At 40.2% G+C, this 17,806-nt stretch overlaps 1 protein-coding gene across 5 annotated transcripts in view; it reads right to left on the bottom strand.

Moving 5' to 3' along the window:
* Positions 1 to 17,806, bottom strand: part of HEXA (hexosaminidase subunit alpha) — a 38,979-nt gene that overhangs the window by 14,882 nt on the left and 6,291 nt on the right. For 3 of the 5 annotated variants that reach the window (XM_037833498.1, XM_037833502.1, XM_037833501.1), the window contains exon 2: positions 1,832 to 1,924. The exons of 1 other annotated variant lie outside the window; for it this stretch is intronic. In XM_037833498.1, coding sequence (XP_037689426.1) covers positions 1,832 to 1,924 — 93 coding nt within the window. Of the gene's footprint in view, positions 1 to 1,831; positions 1,925 to 7,694; positions 7,792 to 17,806 lie in introns of all 5 variants that reach the window. One more of the 5 variants, XM_037833500.1, reaches the window with a different exon arrangement.

The raw sequence follows: 17,806 nt of genomic DNA, 5'->3' as shown, positions 1-17,806 counted from the left end.
TATGTTTCCACAATTGAAAAAAAACAAAAGAAAAAAGACAGTCTAAATAGATTAAATTAAATTAAATGCCAAGGATGATCCTGGATGGGATCTGAGGATGGAGGAGAGGAGGCTCAAAGGGACACATATGGGACACAAGAAAAAAAAAAAAGGAAATATAGAATGTAAGCTTTACATCAATGTTGAATTTCTTGAACTTCTTAGCTGCACTTAATGAGATCGCATAAAAGAATGTCCTTGTCCATGGGAAAGGTATATGTGAATTATCTTGTTTGTTCGAAGATATGTGCAGCTTGCTCTCATATGTTCAGAGGACACAGCAATAGATGATGGATGATAGATATGGAGAGAGGGAGAGAGGGAAGGGGAGAGGGAGGGAAAGAAAGAAACGGTGGTGTGACAGGATCTTAAAGGTGATGGATCGGGGTATTGGGGGAGGGGGGTCAGGGTATGATGGAGTTCTATGTATGGAGTTTGTACTGTTTTTGCAACTGTTCCTGTAAGATTGAATTTATTTCAAAATAAAATTTATTAAATTAAAAATAAATAAATAAATAAAAATTTAAAAAAGTAAATTGAAAAAAAAAAAACCAAACATTGACTAAATGCAAATTGAGGAACCTCCTATAAAATGATCCCAAAACTCTCTTCAAACCTGTCAATATGAAACAAAAGTTTGTGTATTTAGCATGAGATGACTAAATAAAACTGACAAGAAAATGCAATATTAAAAAAAAAAAAAAAAGAGAGAAAACCAGCGAAGTATTCAAATTCCTAAAATGGAAAAGGAATTACTCAGCCCTGAAGACAGGAGTATAGTAAGTAATGTGGCCTCTAAAAAGAGGCCTTTTTCTTGGCTCCTGGGGAGGGAGCCTCTACCTTCTTGGAATTTCCTGGAATAGGGGTATCTTTTGCTATGTGGGTCCTCTGGACCACAGCTGATAGACTATGCTAAGATGTCTCAAGGTGGGGCCAGCCACACCTATAGTCTTAGGGTAGGAAGCCATATGATTAGTCTTGAGGCTTTCAGTCAGACTGGATCAGCCCCATCCCCTGGAGGGGAGGGGGGCTGGAGATTGAGTTCAATCATGGGGGCATTGATTCAAACAACCATGCCTATAGAATGAATCCAAACTTTAAATTCTGAACACCAAAGCTCGGGTGAGCTTCCCTGATTGCTAATACACATTGATGTTCTAAGGAGGGTAATGCATCCTGACTCCATGGGGAGAGGACACAGAAGCTTTGCATTCGGGGGATCCTCCCAGACCTCATTTGATGTATCTCTTCTTTTGGCTTCTTCTTATTCTCATCCTTTTTTGCTATAATAAAACTGTAATTGTAAATACAGCACTTTCCTGAGTTCTATGAGTCGTTCAAATGAATTATTGACACCTGAGGGGAGGAGATGGGAACCCCCAAATTTGTTGCCAGTTGGAAAGAAGTGCAGGTGGCCTGGAAACTCCTGAATTCGTGGCTGTTGTCTGAAGTGAGGCCAGTCTTGTGGAGTCTGTAACCTTAATCTGTGGAGTGTGGCCTAACTCCAGGTAGTCAGAATTGCATTGCAGTTGATGTCTGAAGTTATCGTGGCAGGCATCCTGTAGGATTCAACAAATAGCCAGTGTGATGTTCCTCAGCCAACCTTCAGACTCTGGTTAGACCTTCTGCATGGGAGAAACTCATCTTCTATGGTCTAAGTTCTTGGCATCCCTAGGTCCCCACAGCCATGGCGGCCTCCAGTCTAGCACAAGCAACTAAGGCCAGGCCATCCAGGGTAATAGCTCCAATCAAGTGCTTGTTCTTCTAGGACAAGGAACAAGACGGTACTTACAATTTTCCACAGAATCCAAACTAGGGAGCTGGTCACATCCAGGGGTAACAACAAAGAGAACCAACATATTCTTCTCCAACATATGATGTCTTCCTGCAAAGACAGAGTAAACTCAGCATGGTTGACCTGCTGTCAGAAGCAAAGGCAAAACACTAAGGCTCTACAGAATGGTTCCTAGCTCTAGTCCCCTCAGTTCACATATCTGTGATAAAAAGGAAGGAGGTCATGAAGTTTACCTTTGGCATACGCACTGCCTAGCTGTCCAACTTTTCCCTTCTGGTTGTGCTCCCCTTTCTCTCCAATAACCCACCCTGACACCTTGACCCATGTATGAATGAACTGTGTGGCAGCTCTTCTTAAGCAGCGCCCCTTTTCAGAACTTCCCCTGTATACCCATTACAAGATTCCAAAACCTCAGTAACTGCTTCTGAAATAGAGCTGCTTTAGAGCACTGCTACTCAAAATGTGGTCTGCAGAGTCACTGCAAATGGCATTACTGGTCGATGACTATATAGGAAGTTTACATTTATGCCAGAATGTAAATCAACTCTATCAGAGTAAGCACACTGACTTTTTTTTTTCGTAACAAAGTTTTCTTGATGAAGAAAACAGATTTACATCCTTGTTTATGAGTCATAGCTCGTGAAAGAATGGCACTTAAAGTAGCACTGCTCTTAAGGGCTCCAGATGAAAGGTTTCCAATTTTGCAAAAGCCCAGGAGCTAATGTGAGCAGATGAAGCAGATGATAGGAGAGGGAGCACAAGATGATCCATCTGGTACCCCAGAGAAGACACATGGTCATTAGCCTATCCTGCTTCTATCTTCACTCTTCCTAAATGGGTTGTTTATCCAAGGTAGACTTCTGCCCAACAACAGAAAGCCACTCAGCAAGAGCCAACGGACTATCTAATATAGTGCTACAGACCCCGGTCCACCTAGAAAAAAATGTCAAAGCCAAAATACTAATGCAATGTTTCTTACCAACCTCCTACCAGTTCTTCTCTATGACTCTCAGGGTGGTCCTGATTCTACTGCCCCAAGCCTGAACCTCAACAAACCCTTTCTCTCTCTATTCTTTCCTGGAGCCACATGGATCTCAACTGGTACCACAACACCCACAACTTCCTATAACTACAAAGTCAGGGAAGGAGATAGCCTGGCAGAGGCAGGGAGAGAGAATTCAGAACCAAACTGGAACCCCAAATGTTACCCATCTTCAGGTAGAAAGAATTCAAGAGCCCCAAACCATCTCATGAAAGCTTGTCCAAGCCACCTGTGCATTACCACATGGCTGCATCTCAGATCTCAGAGCTGCCAAGGAACAATCCAACAAGGGGGCCCCTTCTCTACCATCGTGAATAAACATTCCTTCCCCTCCCAGTAAATTCCATTTCTCCACACCAACATCTGCCTAAATCCTGCAAGGAAAAGGGATTCTGAGGCAAATCTGGGTTAGGCCAACTCACAGCTCCATTCCAGACCCCCAAAACACCACAACACCCCACAATACAAAAGGTTAACTAGGCTTTCAGGACAGAGACCATTCTCAAAGCAGAATCTGTAGGGTCATTCCAACCTCCCCAAGCAGACAGGCCATCTACACAAACCCTAAGGAGAACTTATCATAGAGGTGGGAGTGAAGAAAACCATAAAAGAATACCCCTCCTTAAACCATATCCTGGTTCTCTGCCTCCTGTCCCTACCTGCAACTCCACAGAGCATGCAGCTCCAATACCACTGTGTGGGAAGCTCGTGTGCGTATCTACCAGGCAACTGTCCAAAAGCAGGCAAAAGTTCTGAGCTTTTGTGTCAACCTTCTGGGCCTTTACCAAATTGAGGAGAAATCTCAACTAATCCAGAAGTAACTGCCATGGTCACTGTTCAGATGACAAAACAAGAGAGGATGCACAGACATGAAGTTAATCTGCATTATTGGATTATGGGAAAATACCTATTTTTTTTTTTGTTATTACTGTTGTCATATTTTAATTTTTCCAACACATACTCAGGCTCCAGTCTCTTTGGGGGAGGGTCACAGAGTCCTTTTGGGATCTGATAAAAATGAAAAGGACCTTTTCTCCAGAAAAACTGTCCTTAATTTAAGGATCTTCTCTCCAGAATTACCACCTGCCCACACTCCTGCCACCCATCCCTAAGTGCTCTCAGTGACTCATCTGGGTTTGACTGATACAGCAGCAGATAGAGAGTCATGGTTGCTGCTTAAATAAGCTATGAAAGAGAAGGTCTGGGGGAGGTAGCCATGTGAGAGCTGGCAAAATAGGAGGGGCACTGGGTCATTTAAAAGGATGTAAACAGTATCATCACTGTGGTTTTCCATCCCCAAGTTGCTACTCTACTGAGTTCTGAAAAAAAAAAAACAGGAAATAGGCTGGGGACAGTACAACCACTTCTACACACATCCACACAGCCTGCACTCAGAGGAACTGAATTGTGGGAAGCATGTTAAGGCAAACAGCCCAACTAACCAGCAATCTACTGCATACAATCACAATGAGCCACAGCTGTACAGCAGGAAATTCTGAAGGCTCAAGTGTTTAGGAGGCCACATGGAAAACAGACCATTGGGCTGGGAAATCAGGAAAGTTTGATTCTTGTACTGGTTCTGCTGCTGCCAAATTGAGCTAGTCTCAGGGCTACCATTTTCACCCCTATAAACAATGGCAGGGTAGAACCAGATTCCTACTACTCCTTTTCAGATGACTCCACAAACAGATAATATACTCCAGGGTCCCACTCCATCAGGACCACAGCCTCCTACCTTTGCAGCTCTTTCACCTCCACACATTCATATATACTCGCTCTTTTCTTTGGGTTCACTGAAAAGTGTTTTTTTTTTTGTTTGTTTTGTTTTTAAATCTAAAGTAAAAAAGTAGCACATACTAGTTGAAAAAATTCAAACAGTATAGAAGCATTTAAAATTAAAAATAAAAGTATCTTTGGCACCCTTCTTTTTAGTCCCCTCTCGAAGAGATAACCACTGTTCAGTTTTCTACCTCTGTGGCCCCTTTTTAGCATATTTTTGCTTTATTCATCACAAACAGGTCAGCACTAGACACGGAAGCATGAGAACAAGGACACTTTCACTCCCAAATCCCCACTGTTGAACTTGCTCGAGACCCTAGTGCTATGGCTGTTCCATTTCCTTTCTGTTCCTCACCTCTCCCTGTTTGCCTAGAAGTAGCGATTCATCACCTTAAATATAATGTAGTTAATAGTCACAACAATCTGTCCCTTTTTCTTCTCTTGCATCCAGTGGGCAAAACCTTCAACCTGGATCAATCCCACATCTGCCTTCTGGGACCCTAATACTGGACTACAGTGTCCTATAGGAGGGAAGAGAGAAAATCACATAACGGCAGGATCAGGCCACTGCAAAATCATGGTCTCCCATCCTGCCCTGAAAATCCACCACCGCTTTTTTCTATTCTCTACAATTTCAAACTTGTACCACTTTTCACAACCATGGAGCTCAATCACTACCTCCCTTAGTCTCAGCAACCACTCAAAAAAGAACTCCATTCATCCCTACCTTCCCCTCTCTTTCCTGACAAAAATATATGCACACACCTAACTTGACCTTCTACCCCTCCTATCTCAGTGGAAAGGGTTTCCTTTAGACTGTGTTCAGGATCTCTCCTTAGGCTTCTCTAGTAAAAATCATTTCCTTTTCTTCTAAAGGGTCCAAATGCTTTCCTTCTACTGATTCTTTACCATCCGCCTTTAAACATTTACAAGTCTTTCTGATCTTAACCTCATGCCATCATAAACAGTCACTCTTCCTCTCTTCTTCCTGTCACAAAGAAACTCTAGAGGTGTTAGGAGTTGAACTCCAAAGTCAGAAAGATCCAGATCTTGTCTCCACTGCTTTCTAGCTGTAGGACCCTGGGAAAGTTATTTACTGTCTCTGAGCCACAGTTTCATACTCATCTGTAAGATGGGAATCAGGATCATACCTACGTTAACTGGGCTGTTGGGAAGATTAAATGAGTTAATAATACTTAGCTCAGTGCTTGACAAGATCTAAGTGCTCACAGAGTTGGCCTTAGTACTCTCTTCGTAGCTACTTCCTTACATCCTATTTATTCCTCAGTCCACTATAAGCTGGCTTCCTTCATCATCACATCTCTGAAAATGGTTTCACCAAGGTCCTAAACGTAAACTACTCTTTTCAATTCACTGATTCATTCAACAGTTATTTACTGAGAATTTACTATGTGCTAGGCTGTTCTAAGTGCTGGGGATACAGCAGGGATCAAAACAGACAAAATCCTATCAGGCTGATATTCATTCCTTCTGGGGCTTCTTGGCAGCACCAGAATACCTCGTCCTTGAAACTAAACTCCTTTAGCTTAGGGGACATCGCTCTCTCTTGGATTTTTCCTTCTAACTCCTTGAATATGCCTCCTCATTCTCCTTTTCCTTCACCAACCCCTATGTGCTGGTGTTCTCCAGGGTTCCAGACTCCTTTTCTCCTCACTTACATTCTCTATGCAAAATGTCATCCATTCTCACAATAGGCTGATGACTCTTAAATCTGTATTTCTAAGCCAATTCTTCTGGATTTCTAGACCATTAATACCTTCACACAGATGTCTCAAAAGCCCCTTGAATTTTACATACAAAACTAAACTAACTCTTCTTTCCTCTTCCTGGTTGATCCTCTCTCTCAGTTTGATAGCATCATCTATCAATTTAGCCACACCAGAAACCTCTTTCTGTATCTCCCACCTTACTAAGTCACTCAAAACAATATTTTTTGACTGCTACCATGTGTAAAATATTGTGATAGGCATCAAGATCACAACAGTGAAAAAGCCAATGAAGTCTTATAATTACAAAATCCTTATTATCTCATAACACTATCACCATTTTCCCATCCCATTTCCACCCCCTTAGTTCAGCCTCTCATAATTTCGCAAATGCATGAATGTAAAAAAAAAAACTCTCTCCCCCCACCTCCATGTGCCCCACTTCAATCTACTGTCATCTGTGATCCTTCTTTTTTCCAATTTCCAACAGATTTTAATAAGCCTGAAAAATCTTGATACTTCAAATACAAAAATATTTCAATAAACAAAAACGATATCTTCTAATATGAATTTAGATGCAATATAGTCCAAACAAATCATTAGTAAATTGAATCCTACTTTGTATAAAAATAATAATACACCATGAGCAATCTGAGTCTACTCCAGGGCTGCAAAAGTTGATTCAGCACTGGAAAATCAATGTAATTTAGCTTATTAAAAGAAAACAAGGAGACAAATCATGTAACTATTTTAAAGGAGCCAATGAATTATTTCATTAAATTTAACACATTTCTAATTAAACAAAACTCACAAAAAAAAAAAACCAAAATGAGGAATATAATGGGACTTCCCTTATATGATAAACAGTATGTGATCTTTCTTATATGAAAATCAGATCATAATAGTCTCTGCTTAAAATTCTTAATAGCTCTCTGTAACTTTAAGGATAAAATCCAGAATCCACTGGATGACATAGTTTTTGTCACAACCTGGACTCCAGCCATATCTCTCTCTGCTTTTATGTAATAAGTTTCATAATAGTATAATGAGCTCTTTACAGAACCCCAAAAGTGCCACAGTTTTCTCACCCTGTCGCCCTACTTTGCACATGCCGCTTCCTCCAACTGAAACAAACTTTGCATCCTATCTACATCTCACCTGATTAAGAGACAGCTCTGGTTCTCCTTTGATAAAATTTCTATCATTTCCCACCCTTTCCTAAAAGACCTTCTTATGTGACCATGAAACATATTACTTACATTTTTCATAACATTTATCTTAATATATGCTGATTATTTGTCTATCTCCTCACCTAGCGCGAGGCTGTGAGCTCCTCAACAGCAGGGACCAATCTCAGTGTCTTTGTATTCCCAGTGCCTGACACACGGTAGTCATTCAACAAATTTTTGCTGAAAAAATGAATGATGCTAGAATTAAAAAAATGTATATTTAATGATATGTATGCATAATGACTTGCTACATGATAATCAGGCATAAATGACGAACAGTTGATGTAGATATTACTTTTATACACCCAAACTTAGTATTTCTGAAGTCCTGGGGTTGGGGTGGGGGTGGTAAGAAACCCAGGCATATACAAACTGCTTCATCAGACACTGCTCTGAAGACCTCTGGATCCCTGAGTCTAAAGACTCAGGACTTCCTACTTCTCTGGAAGGGAGAAGTCAGCTCATTAGGGTACCTGGAAACTATAAATCTTTACCTCAGGGCACAATAGCCTCTCTCTCTAAACACCCTGGCTCCTCCCTGAATCAAAATATTTCTATCATATGAATGTGTTTAATTCATAGAATCCTAGCAGCATGGAGAAAACACATTGGTTTTGGTCGTAAGGGGACATTTGGTTTCGCTCCTGGAGCGTCCACTAGGAGAGACAACACACCCTTTGGCACTGTCCCAATTTTAATGTCTACCCTGTCCCTGTATCTGTCCTAGGCTGGGGCCAAAGTTTGTTCTACAATGCCCACTTGGTTCCCCTCCCCTCCTACCTTTATTTACATCAGATGCAGGCTACCTCTCCCCATACTCAGCCTAATGAAAGCCCTTGAAATCATTCATTTTCCACTCATTTCTTCATACCTCAAAGATATACTGAGCACTTACTGTGCATCAGGAACTGTGTTAGGTGCCTGGGCAGTTAAAAAGAAAACAAACAAACAAAGAATAGCCCTGGTCCCTGCTTGAGGAGCTCACAGTCTAGTGGGAGAGGCAAATACAAACAACAATTACAATACAGTGTGATAAGGACTACTGTAGACATATATACCTCCAGAAGGGGAGGCAAGCTTAAAATGAGGAGGTACCCTGGAGCAAGACTTTGAACTACTGAGTTGGAGTTTGCCAAGCCCCAAGAGGAGAAAAGGTATTCTAAGTCTAGGAAGCAGCGGGTACAAAAGCATGTTTGTATGGCTAGAAGAGGCAAGGCCACCCCTGTCAAACTTATCCCAGTAAAGTGGAAGTCTGAGAATTCAACTGCCCCAAGCCTGGAGCCTCTCCTTGGTGCTGCTGAATTTGATGTGGTCCAAAGTGCCTCCTCCCTGGAGTCCCAAGATTCTTCACCCTCCAGAGATTAATACCCACTCAAAAGTGCAATCCTTCCACCCCACAGATGAATTCAAAATGTCCCACCCCTTTCATTTGCATCCCATCTTCTCTTTTAAAAGCATAGTTAAAAGTTTTCGTTTTCCCCCTACTTCTAAAACTTGGTATCTTTCTTCTATTTCACTAGAAAGAGAACATCTCCCTATAATTCTAGATCCCAAGAGATAACTTGGATTAACATTTTGCATAGTCTTCTAAGTTCTAGACACATATATTTATTATTAATCTTTAAAACAAAAATGGGATCCTAAAACATACAGATTTGCAATCTTTTTCCCTACTTACTAAAATGATCTGTAGATCTTTTGCTGTCAATATATATACATCTACAGCATCACTTCTAATTGCTGAATAGAATTCCATTGATGGTGTGATGGTTAGGTTCATGTGTCAACTTGGCCAGGTGATGGTACCCAGGTGTCTGGTCAAGCAAGCACTGGCCTGTTACTGCAAGGACATTCGTGGCTGGTTAATAAACCAGGAGGCTGGTTTATTAAATCATCAGTCAATTGGCTGCAGCTGTGACTGATTACATCAACAAACGGCAGGCTTCCACAATGAGAGAATGCAATCCAGCTGGATTTAATCCCATCAGTTGAAGACTTCTTAGTGAAACACACAGAAGACCTTCACTTCTTTGGCTAGCCAGCAAAGCTTTTCCTGAGGAGTTCCTCAAAGTTGCCGGTTCGTGCCTGAGGAGTTCATTGAACATGTTCATCGAAGTTGCCAATTCGCTAACTGACGAGTTCTTCAAACATCTTCATTGGAGTTGCCAGTTTGCTGTCTGTCCTACGGAATTTGGACTTGTGCATCCCCACAGTTGCATGAGACAATTTTATAAAATCTTATATTTAGATATCTCTTGTTGATTCTGTTTCTCTAGAAAACCATAACTAATAGTTTCTACAGGATAAATTCCTAGAGGTATATTCTTTCAAATTATTGTATTGATTTATACCTGAACCAACACATACGGGCCATCTCTCCACATTCTCCCCAAACCAGTCTCGTTTTTTTCATCGTTACTTTTACGATGGAGAAAAAATTTATCATTGTTTTAACTTGTCTTTCTTTAACAATAACACATTCTAAGCACCTTTTTACATTTATCAGCCATTTTCTTTGCACATTTTTCTGAGTTAATTTTCTTTTATTGATTTCTAGAGTTTTCTACAGATTTTAACCTTGTTTTTTAATGTTGTAATATTTGCCCCAGTTTGTCCTTATTTTTTAACATTATGGTTTCTTTTGCATTCGTTTTTATATAGTCAAATCTGTTAAGTTTTTTTCCTTTATGGTTTTCCTTTGTTTGCTTGCTTAGAATGGCTCCTCTACCTCTAGGAGTATATGAATAGTCTCCTTTATTTCCCTATAATAATTTTATGGTATATTTTTACTTTTAGATCTTTAATTCATCTGGAATTTATTTCTGCGTTATGATATGAGATAAGGATCTAGTTGAATTTTTTTCAAAATGGATACCCAATCATCACTACATATTTATTGGCTAATATTTCTTTTCTTTTTTGATTGGAAATGCTTCCTTTATCGTATATTAAATTCCTATATATTCATGAACTCTTCTTGTCTCTGGAACTTATTCTCTTGGCAACCTTATAGTTAGGGAAATCTACCATCTCTTATCTCTATCATCTTCTGTCCCTTTCCTCAATATACAAACCCTTCTGCTCATTTCTGGCCTGGACTCCCATTCCCATATTTCCTCTTCATTAACCAAACATTCCATACTACCCATCACCCACCTCCACAAACCCTCTGTAACCCTATTCCCTGGTTATTTAGCTAACAACATCCTCAGGCTCTTTTACCTCCTCCTTAACCGAAGCCTGGCTTTCCCAGGAATATCACTTCCCTTACAACTTGTTCTGAGAGGCGGCTCCTTCTCTAATCCCAGGGCTGATAGAAGGGGCTGGTTTGGGCCATCCATCCTACACAATTAAGTGGAAAAAACACCTCTCTTCTGAAGCTCAACCTCTTGGGTTTTAAACCATCTGTAACTTCTTGACCATTCTTCCTTATTTATTCAAAACTTTGAAAACTAGTTCCCAGCTTTCCTCTCCACCCCAAAGCTTGCTATTAGCCTAGATGATTTCGAAACCCAGAAGGAAGCATTAACCCACATTCTGGCTTAGCAGTTACACAACACCCTCCTTCTCTTCCTCCTCATCCTCAATCACCCTCCCATGGTCACCTTTTGGACTTTTTTGTCCCCTGGGCATGTTCAAATTCATTCTCCCAAGCTTCAACACCATACAGCTAATTGTCTACTATATGCTAGATATCTCACACTTAACATGTCCAAAATTAAACTTACTTTTTGATTCTCACCCCAATCTCTCTATCTCCCTCCACTTCTTCCTTTCCTTCCTTCTTCAGTTCCTTTACTACAGTTTCCCCTCTATTTGTGAATTGTTAAAGTAGAAATCTGGGAGTCACCTTCAGCACCCCCCTCATTATACTCCCTGCTTACAAACACTCCACCTCCAAAACATCTCTGCAATCTATGTAGTCCCCTCTGTCCCTACAGCCTCAACCTAGTTCAACCACTACTATCTATCTAGAACACTGTAATAGCCTTTAACTGGGTTTCCTGTCTCTAGTTCAGTTCTCCGCCAATCTGTACTCCTAACACAGCCACAGTTTGGTCAAATCGCTTATCTGATTTAATTACCAGTTATTACCTTTTCTGACCTTCCTTGACCTTAGGGTAAAGTTCCCATAACTTACTAGGGCTTAATAGGTCATTTCTTACCTCTACCACCTTTTCTAGCATTAGAACTTGCTTCAACCTTAAGGAAATTGAATTTCTTTAACAGGCCATATTTAGGTTTTCTTAGGTTTCTTGCCTGAAGGCTTTCCTTTCAGGTGCAGTTCTTTCTATCTGGAATACTACCTCTATCCCCCCCAATTCACACTTTCAGTTCTGATTAAACAGCTCTTCTTCTATGAAAGCCTCTTCAATATGCTCCCTGTGCCGGTTTGGATGTGTTATCTCCCCCTAAACACCGTTATCTTTGATGCAATCTTGTGGAGGAAGACATATTAGTGTTGATTAGGTTGGAACCTATTGGTTCAGTATTTCCATGGAGATGTGACTCAATCAACTATGGGCAAGATCTTTCATTGGATTATTTCTATAAAGGTGTTGCCCCACCCATTCAGGGTGGGTCTTTACTGGATCACTGGAGTACTTTAAAAAGAGGCACACAGGCTCAGACACAGAGCAGCTAAGAGTGACATTTTGGAGAGCAATTGAGAGTTGACAGTTTGAAGAGGAGCTGCAGCTAAGAGACGACAAAACACCCCAAGAGCAACATTTTGGAGAATGCCTTTTTGAAACACAACCTGGGAGCAAGTGGACGCCAGCCATGTCCCTTCTGAGCTAACAGAGGTTTTCCAGACGCCAATGGCCATCCTTCAGTGAAGGTACCCTATTGTTGATGCCTTACCTTGCTTGGACACTTTATGGCCTTAAGACTGTAACTTTGTAACCGAATAAACCTCCTTTATAAAAGCCAATCCATTTCTGGTATTTTGCATAACAGCAGCATTAGCAAACCGGAACAGATTTCAACATGCTCCCCAATCCCTCTCACACATATTTCGGCCACATATTCCTCTTCTGAAATCCCAAAGCACTCTGTACTTCCCTTGTCATAGCAAAAATGATAGTTTATTGTATGTCTGCATCCCCAATTCCAGAGGCAGTTCAATGTAATATTCTTTGGACCTATTATAGACAAATTATAGTTACTTAAAAATATGACTTACATTACAGATGGAAGGAAAGAAGGAAGCCAGAAATGCTACCAGAATCTGGTAACAATGGGCCAGGGATTAAAATATCCATTACTTGAGTGGTAATAAGCAATTGGATGTTAGAAGTCACTATTTGAAGTAATTAATACTAGGGTGTGATCAGGGCTTAATCCTACATAGGCCAGTAGTTTTCCAAATTGCTAATTGGTATAATGCTTGAAAAAGATATTTACGAATATGCCCCAAGATTGCACAATGAAAAGATCAAAATCTTTGTAGACACACCAACCTGACTGGAATTTCTGCTCCACTACTACTAGCTGTTACTTAGCCTCTACGAGTTTCAGCTCTGAAAGGTGGGGATAACACTGACCTCACAGGGTTGTTAGGAAGATTAAAGGGGGTATCGTACATTAAGTGCCAGATATTCAGTAAATGCCAATTTCCTTATATTTTCTACTTCCTTTTTTCTATTCTGTCAGGAATAAAAAAAGTCAGTTTGCCACAGCAAACCTTCATTCTATCACTTGACTGGAGGAGCCCAGGGAAAGGATGCTTTTGTAAAACCACACAATGGGACCAGTTTCCCTAAAGGGTTTTTCATGAGCTTCTTACAGGAGCCCGGAGGCTCCATTACTGGGTGATGCAACCCTGTATTGCAAACAGGCTGACACACCAACACATAAAAAGGGACATGAGATTGGAAGCCTAACTCTGAATCTGGCCCAATCTAGGACTGCAGCTCAGTCAAAACAACAAAGCCACTGTGCCAGTTTGAATGTATTACATCCCCCGAAACACCATTATCTTTGATGCAATCTTGTGTGGGCAAACATATTAGTGTTGATTACACTGTAATTCTTTGATTGTTTCCAGGGAGATGTGACCTACCTAACTGTGGTGATAACTCTGATTAGATAATTTCCATGGAGGCATGGCCCTGCCCATTCAGTATGGGCCTTGATTACTTCACTGGAGCTCTATAAAAGCTCAGACAGGAGTGAGCTTGTCACAGCCAAGAGGGACACTTTGAAGAATGAACAGAAGCTGAGAGAGTGGCTGCAGATGAGAGACAGTTTGAAGACGGCCGTTGAAAGCAGACTCTTGCTCCGGAGAAGCTAAGTGAAGACAAACACGCCAAGAACAACTAAGAGTGACATTTTTGAAACCAGAACCTTGGAGCAGAAGCCAGCCATGTGCCTTCCCAGCTAACAGAGGTTTCCTGGACACCATTGGAAATCCTCCAGTGAAGGTACCCGATTGTTGATGACTTACCATGGACACTTTATGGCCTTAAGACTGTAACTTTGTAACCAAATAAACCCCCTTTATAAAAGCCAGTCCATTTCTGGTGTTTTGCATTCTAACAGTATTAGCAAACTAGAACAGCCACTAATGGAGAATCCTAGTACTGGTTACTGTCAGGACAAGGGCTCCTCCCTTCCCCACAAGAACTTTATAAAAGAAAGGAAGGCTGATTACTAACATCCAGGCTGAAACTGCTCACACTTCTTGCATTAAAATATATTTGAACATACACTTCCAGAGGAAAGAACTCTATGCCACACCCCAGCAACAACCAACCTCAAGATGTGGGCACAATGATAGTGCATCATTGTTGGCCTGGGATAGGGCTGAGTGTGCATGATCAGGAAGCTCAAATGATACCAGGCAGAAAACCTCCAACACCCTGCTTTGCTCCTCGGTTTGGAGGTGAGAAAGTGGGGTAGAAGGAGATGGAGGGAAGGCAGGTCTGGGGCACAGACTACTTTTATTTGTTTTATTTTTAAAAAACCAAGTGCTTCCTTCAAGTTTACCCTTCTTCAAAGATTACAAAGACATTCACAACTATTTCCTTGTTGTCCTCCAGAAACGCCTGGAATGTAAGCAGATTTAAAAAAAAAAAAAAAAGCTTGGAAATAGGCAATTGGCCTGAAGGTACATAGTTTAATAAAACACTCTCTGGTTGACCTGAACAAATCAAGTCCACACCCAGCCAAACAGAATATCCAAGACAGGGGAGCAACCATACTTCAAGGAAATGAGACTCAGGATTTTTCACAAAACCAGGTCCAGACTAAGCACCCCACAGCTTGATCAAGTGAGCTTCCTGGCCTTAGTACTGTTCTCAGCTACTGGGAAAGCATATAATTGAGGTAATAAAGAAAAAAACAGGGCTGAGACAAGAGACGCTGGTTGAGGACTGCAGGCCAAACTAATCTAGGTCCTAGGATTCAAAATAGAACAGTTAAATTTAACCTTCATCTAAAAAGTATGCTGTTGGTATTTGATTTGCAGGTACTTTTGTTGAGCGTTTTTGCATCTATGTCATAAAGAGAAATTGGTCTGTAATTTTCTGTTCTCGTAGTATCTTTTCCTGGCTTTGGTATTAGGGTGATGCTGGCCCCATAAAATTGAGTTAGGTAGTGTTCCCTTCTGTTTAATTTTTTGGAATAGTGTGAGCAGGGTTGGTATTAAATCTTTTAGGAATGATTGATAGAATTCACTAGTGAAGCCATCTGGTCCTGGGCTGACTGATTCAATCTCTTTACTAGTAATTGGTCTGTGAGATCAGGGTAGGTTGTTCTTGTATTTCTAGGAATTTGTCCATTTCATCTAGGTTGTCTAATTTTTTGGCATACAGTTGTTATAGTATCCTATGATCCTTTACATTTCTGGGGCTCAGTAGTAATGTAACACCCCCTTTCTGATTTCAATTATTTGCATCTTCTCTCTTTTTTGTCAGGCTAAGCTAGGGTTTGTCAATTTTATTGATCTTTTCAAAGAACCAACTTTTATAAAGTTTATAAAAAAACTAGTGTTTTTTTTATTCTCAATTCCATTCATTTCTCCTCTAATCTTTGTTATTTCTTTCTGTCTGCTTGCTTTAAGTTTAGTTTGCTATTATTTTTCTAATTCCTTCAGGTATGCATTCAGGTCTTTCATTTTAGCTCTGTCTTCTTTTTTAATGTAAGCATTTAGGGTTACAAGTTTCCCTCACAGCACTGTCTTCACTGCATCTCATAAGTTTTGATATGTTGTGTTCTTGTTTTCATTCATCTCAAGATATTTACTAATTTCTCTTGCAATGTCTCCTTTGTCCCACTGATTGTTATAGGGTGTGTAATGTAAATTCCATATATTTGTGGAATTTCCAGTTCTCTGCATCTTATTGATTTCCAGCTTCATTCCATTATGGTCAAAGAAGATACTTTGCATAATTTCAATCTTTTAAAATTTATTAAGACTTGTTTTGTGACCCAGGATGTGGTCTATCCTGGAGAATGATCCTTGTGCACTTGAGAAGAATGTATATCCTGCTGTTGTGGGGTGCAATATTCTGTATATGTCTGTTAGGTCTAGTTCATCAATCCTACTATTCAACTTCTGTCTCCCTATTGATCCCCCGTCTAGATGTTCTATCTATTGATGAGAGCAGTGTACTGAAGTCTCCAATCATTTTCATAGAGATGTCTATTTCCCCCTTCAGTTTTGCCAGTGTTTGCCTCATGTATTTTGGATTGCCCATTTTATTAACATATAGTGTCCTTCTTTGTCTCTTATAAAAGCTTTTGCTTAAGGTCTATTTTGCCTGATATTAGTTAGTATAGCTACCCCAGCTCTTTTTTCGTTACTACTTGCATGGTATATCTTTTTCCATCCTTGCCTTTTCACCCTATTTGTGTCTTTATGTCTGAGGTGAGCCTCTTGAAAACAACATATAGTTGGATCATACTTTTTAATCCATACTGCTAATCTGTGTCTTTATTGGAAGGGTTAATTCATTAATAGTCAGTACTATTACTATAAAGGCAGTACTTACTTCAGCCATTCTTTCCTTTGGTTTTTATATGTCGTATTTTTTTTTTTTCTCTCTTTTCCTTTACTGAAACTTCCTTTTCTGTATAGTTGATCTTCTGTGATATATCTGATAGAAATTCTCATTTTTGTTTCTGCATATTTTAAAAATACTTTCTTCCTGGTTACTGTGGGGTTTCTATTACACAACCTACAACTGTAACCTACTCATCTAAAAAGATACCAACTTAGTTTCAATAGCATACTCAATATCTGCTCTCATATCCCTGTTTCCCCTCTTTATATTATTTTTTCTCACTTTATCTGTTTATATTTTGCATATCCATTATCAGAAAATATGCCTTTTTCATGTTCACTTGTGTTCTGACTCTTATAGGAATTCAAGAGTAGAGTTGTATATTGAGGATACAATCTTATTGGGTCTTGCATTTACCCTTTTAAGTTACTCTTTCTGAAGGTCTTCATTTCTTCACACTACTCCAAGCCACTCTCTACTTTCTTTTCCTTTCTTTTTTTTAATCTTCATTTTATTGAGATATATTCACATACCATGCAGTCATACAAAACAAATCGTACATTCGATTGTTCACAGTACCATTACATAGTTGTACATTCATCACCTAAATCAATCCCTGACACCTTCATTAGCACACACACACAAATAACAATAATAATAATTAAAGTGAAAAAGAGCAATTGAAGTAAAAAAGAACACTGGGTACCTTTGTCTGTTTGTTTCCTTCCCCTATTTTTCTACTCATCCATCCATAAACTAGACAAAGTGGAGTGTGGTCCTTATGGCTTTCCCAATCCCATTGTCACCCCTCATAAGCTACATTTTTATACAATTGTCTTCGAGATTCATGGGTTCTGGGTTGTAGTTTGATAGTTTCAGGTATCCACCACCAGCTACCCCAATTCTTTAGAACCTAAAAAGGGTTGTCTAAAGTGTGCGTAAGAGTGCCCACCAGAGTGACCTCTCAGCTCCTTTTGGAATCTCTCTGCCACTGAAGCTTATTTCATTTCCTTTCACATCCCCCTTTTGGTCAAGAAGATGCTCTCTGTCCCATGATGCCAGGTCTACATTCCTCCCCGGGAATCATATTCCACGTTGCCAGGGAGATTCACTCCCCTGGGTGTCTGATCCCACGTGGGGGGGAGGGCAGTGATTTCACCTTTCAAGTTGGCTTAGCTAGAGAGAGA

This window comes from Choloepus didactylus, chromosome 4 (genome assembly GCF_015220235.1).
Source record: "Choloepus didactylus isolate mChoDid1 chromosome 4, mChoDid1.pri, whole genome shotgun sequence".
Classification (NCBI taxonomy): Eukaryota; Metazoa; Chordata; class Mammalia; order Pilosa; family Megalonychidae; genus Choloepus; species Choloepus didactylus.
Note: the sequence above shows the minus strand (reverse complement) of the source record. Positions and strands in the feature narration are given on the sequence as shown.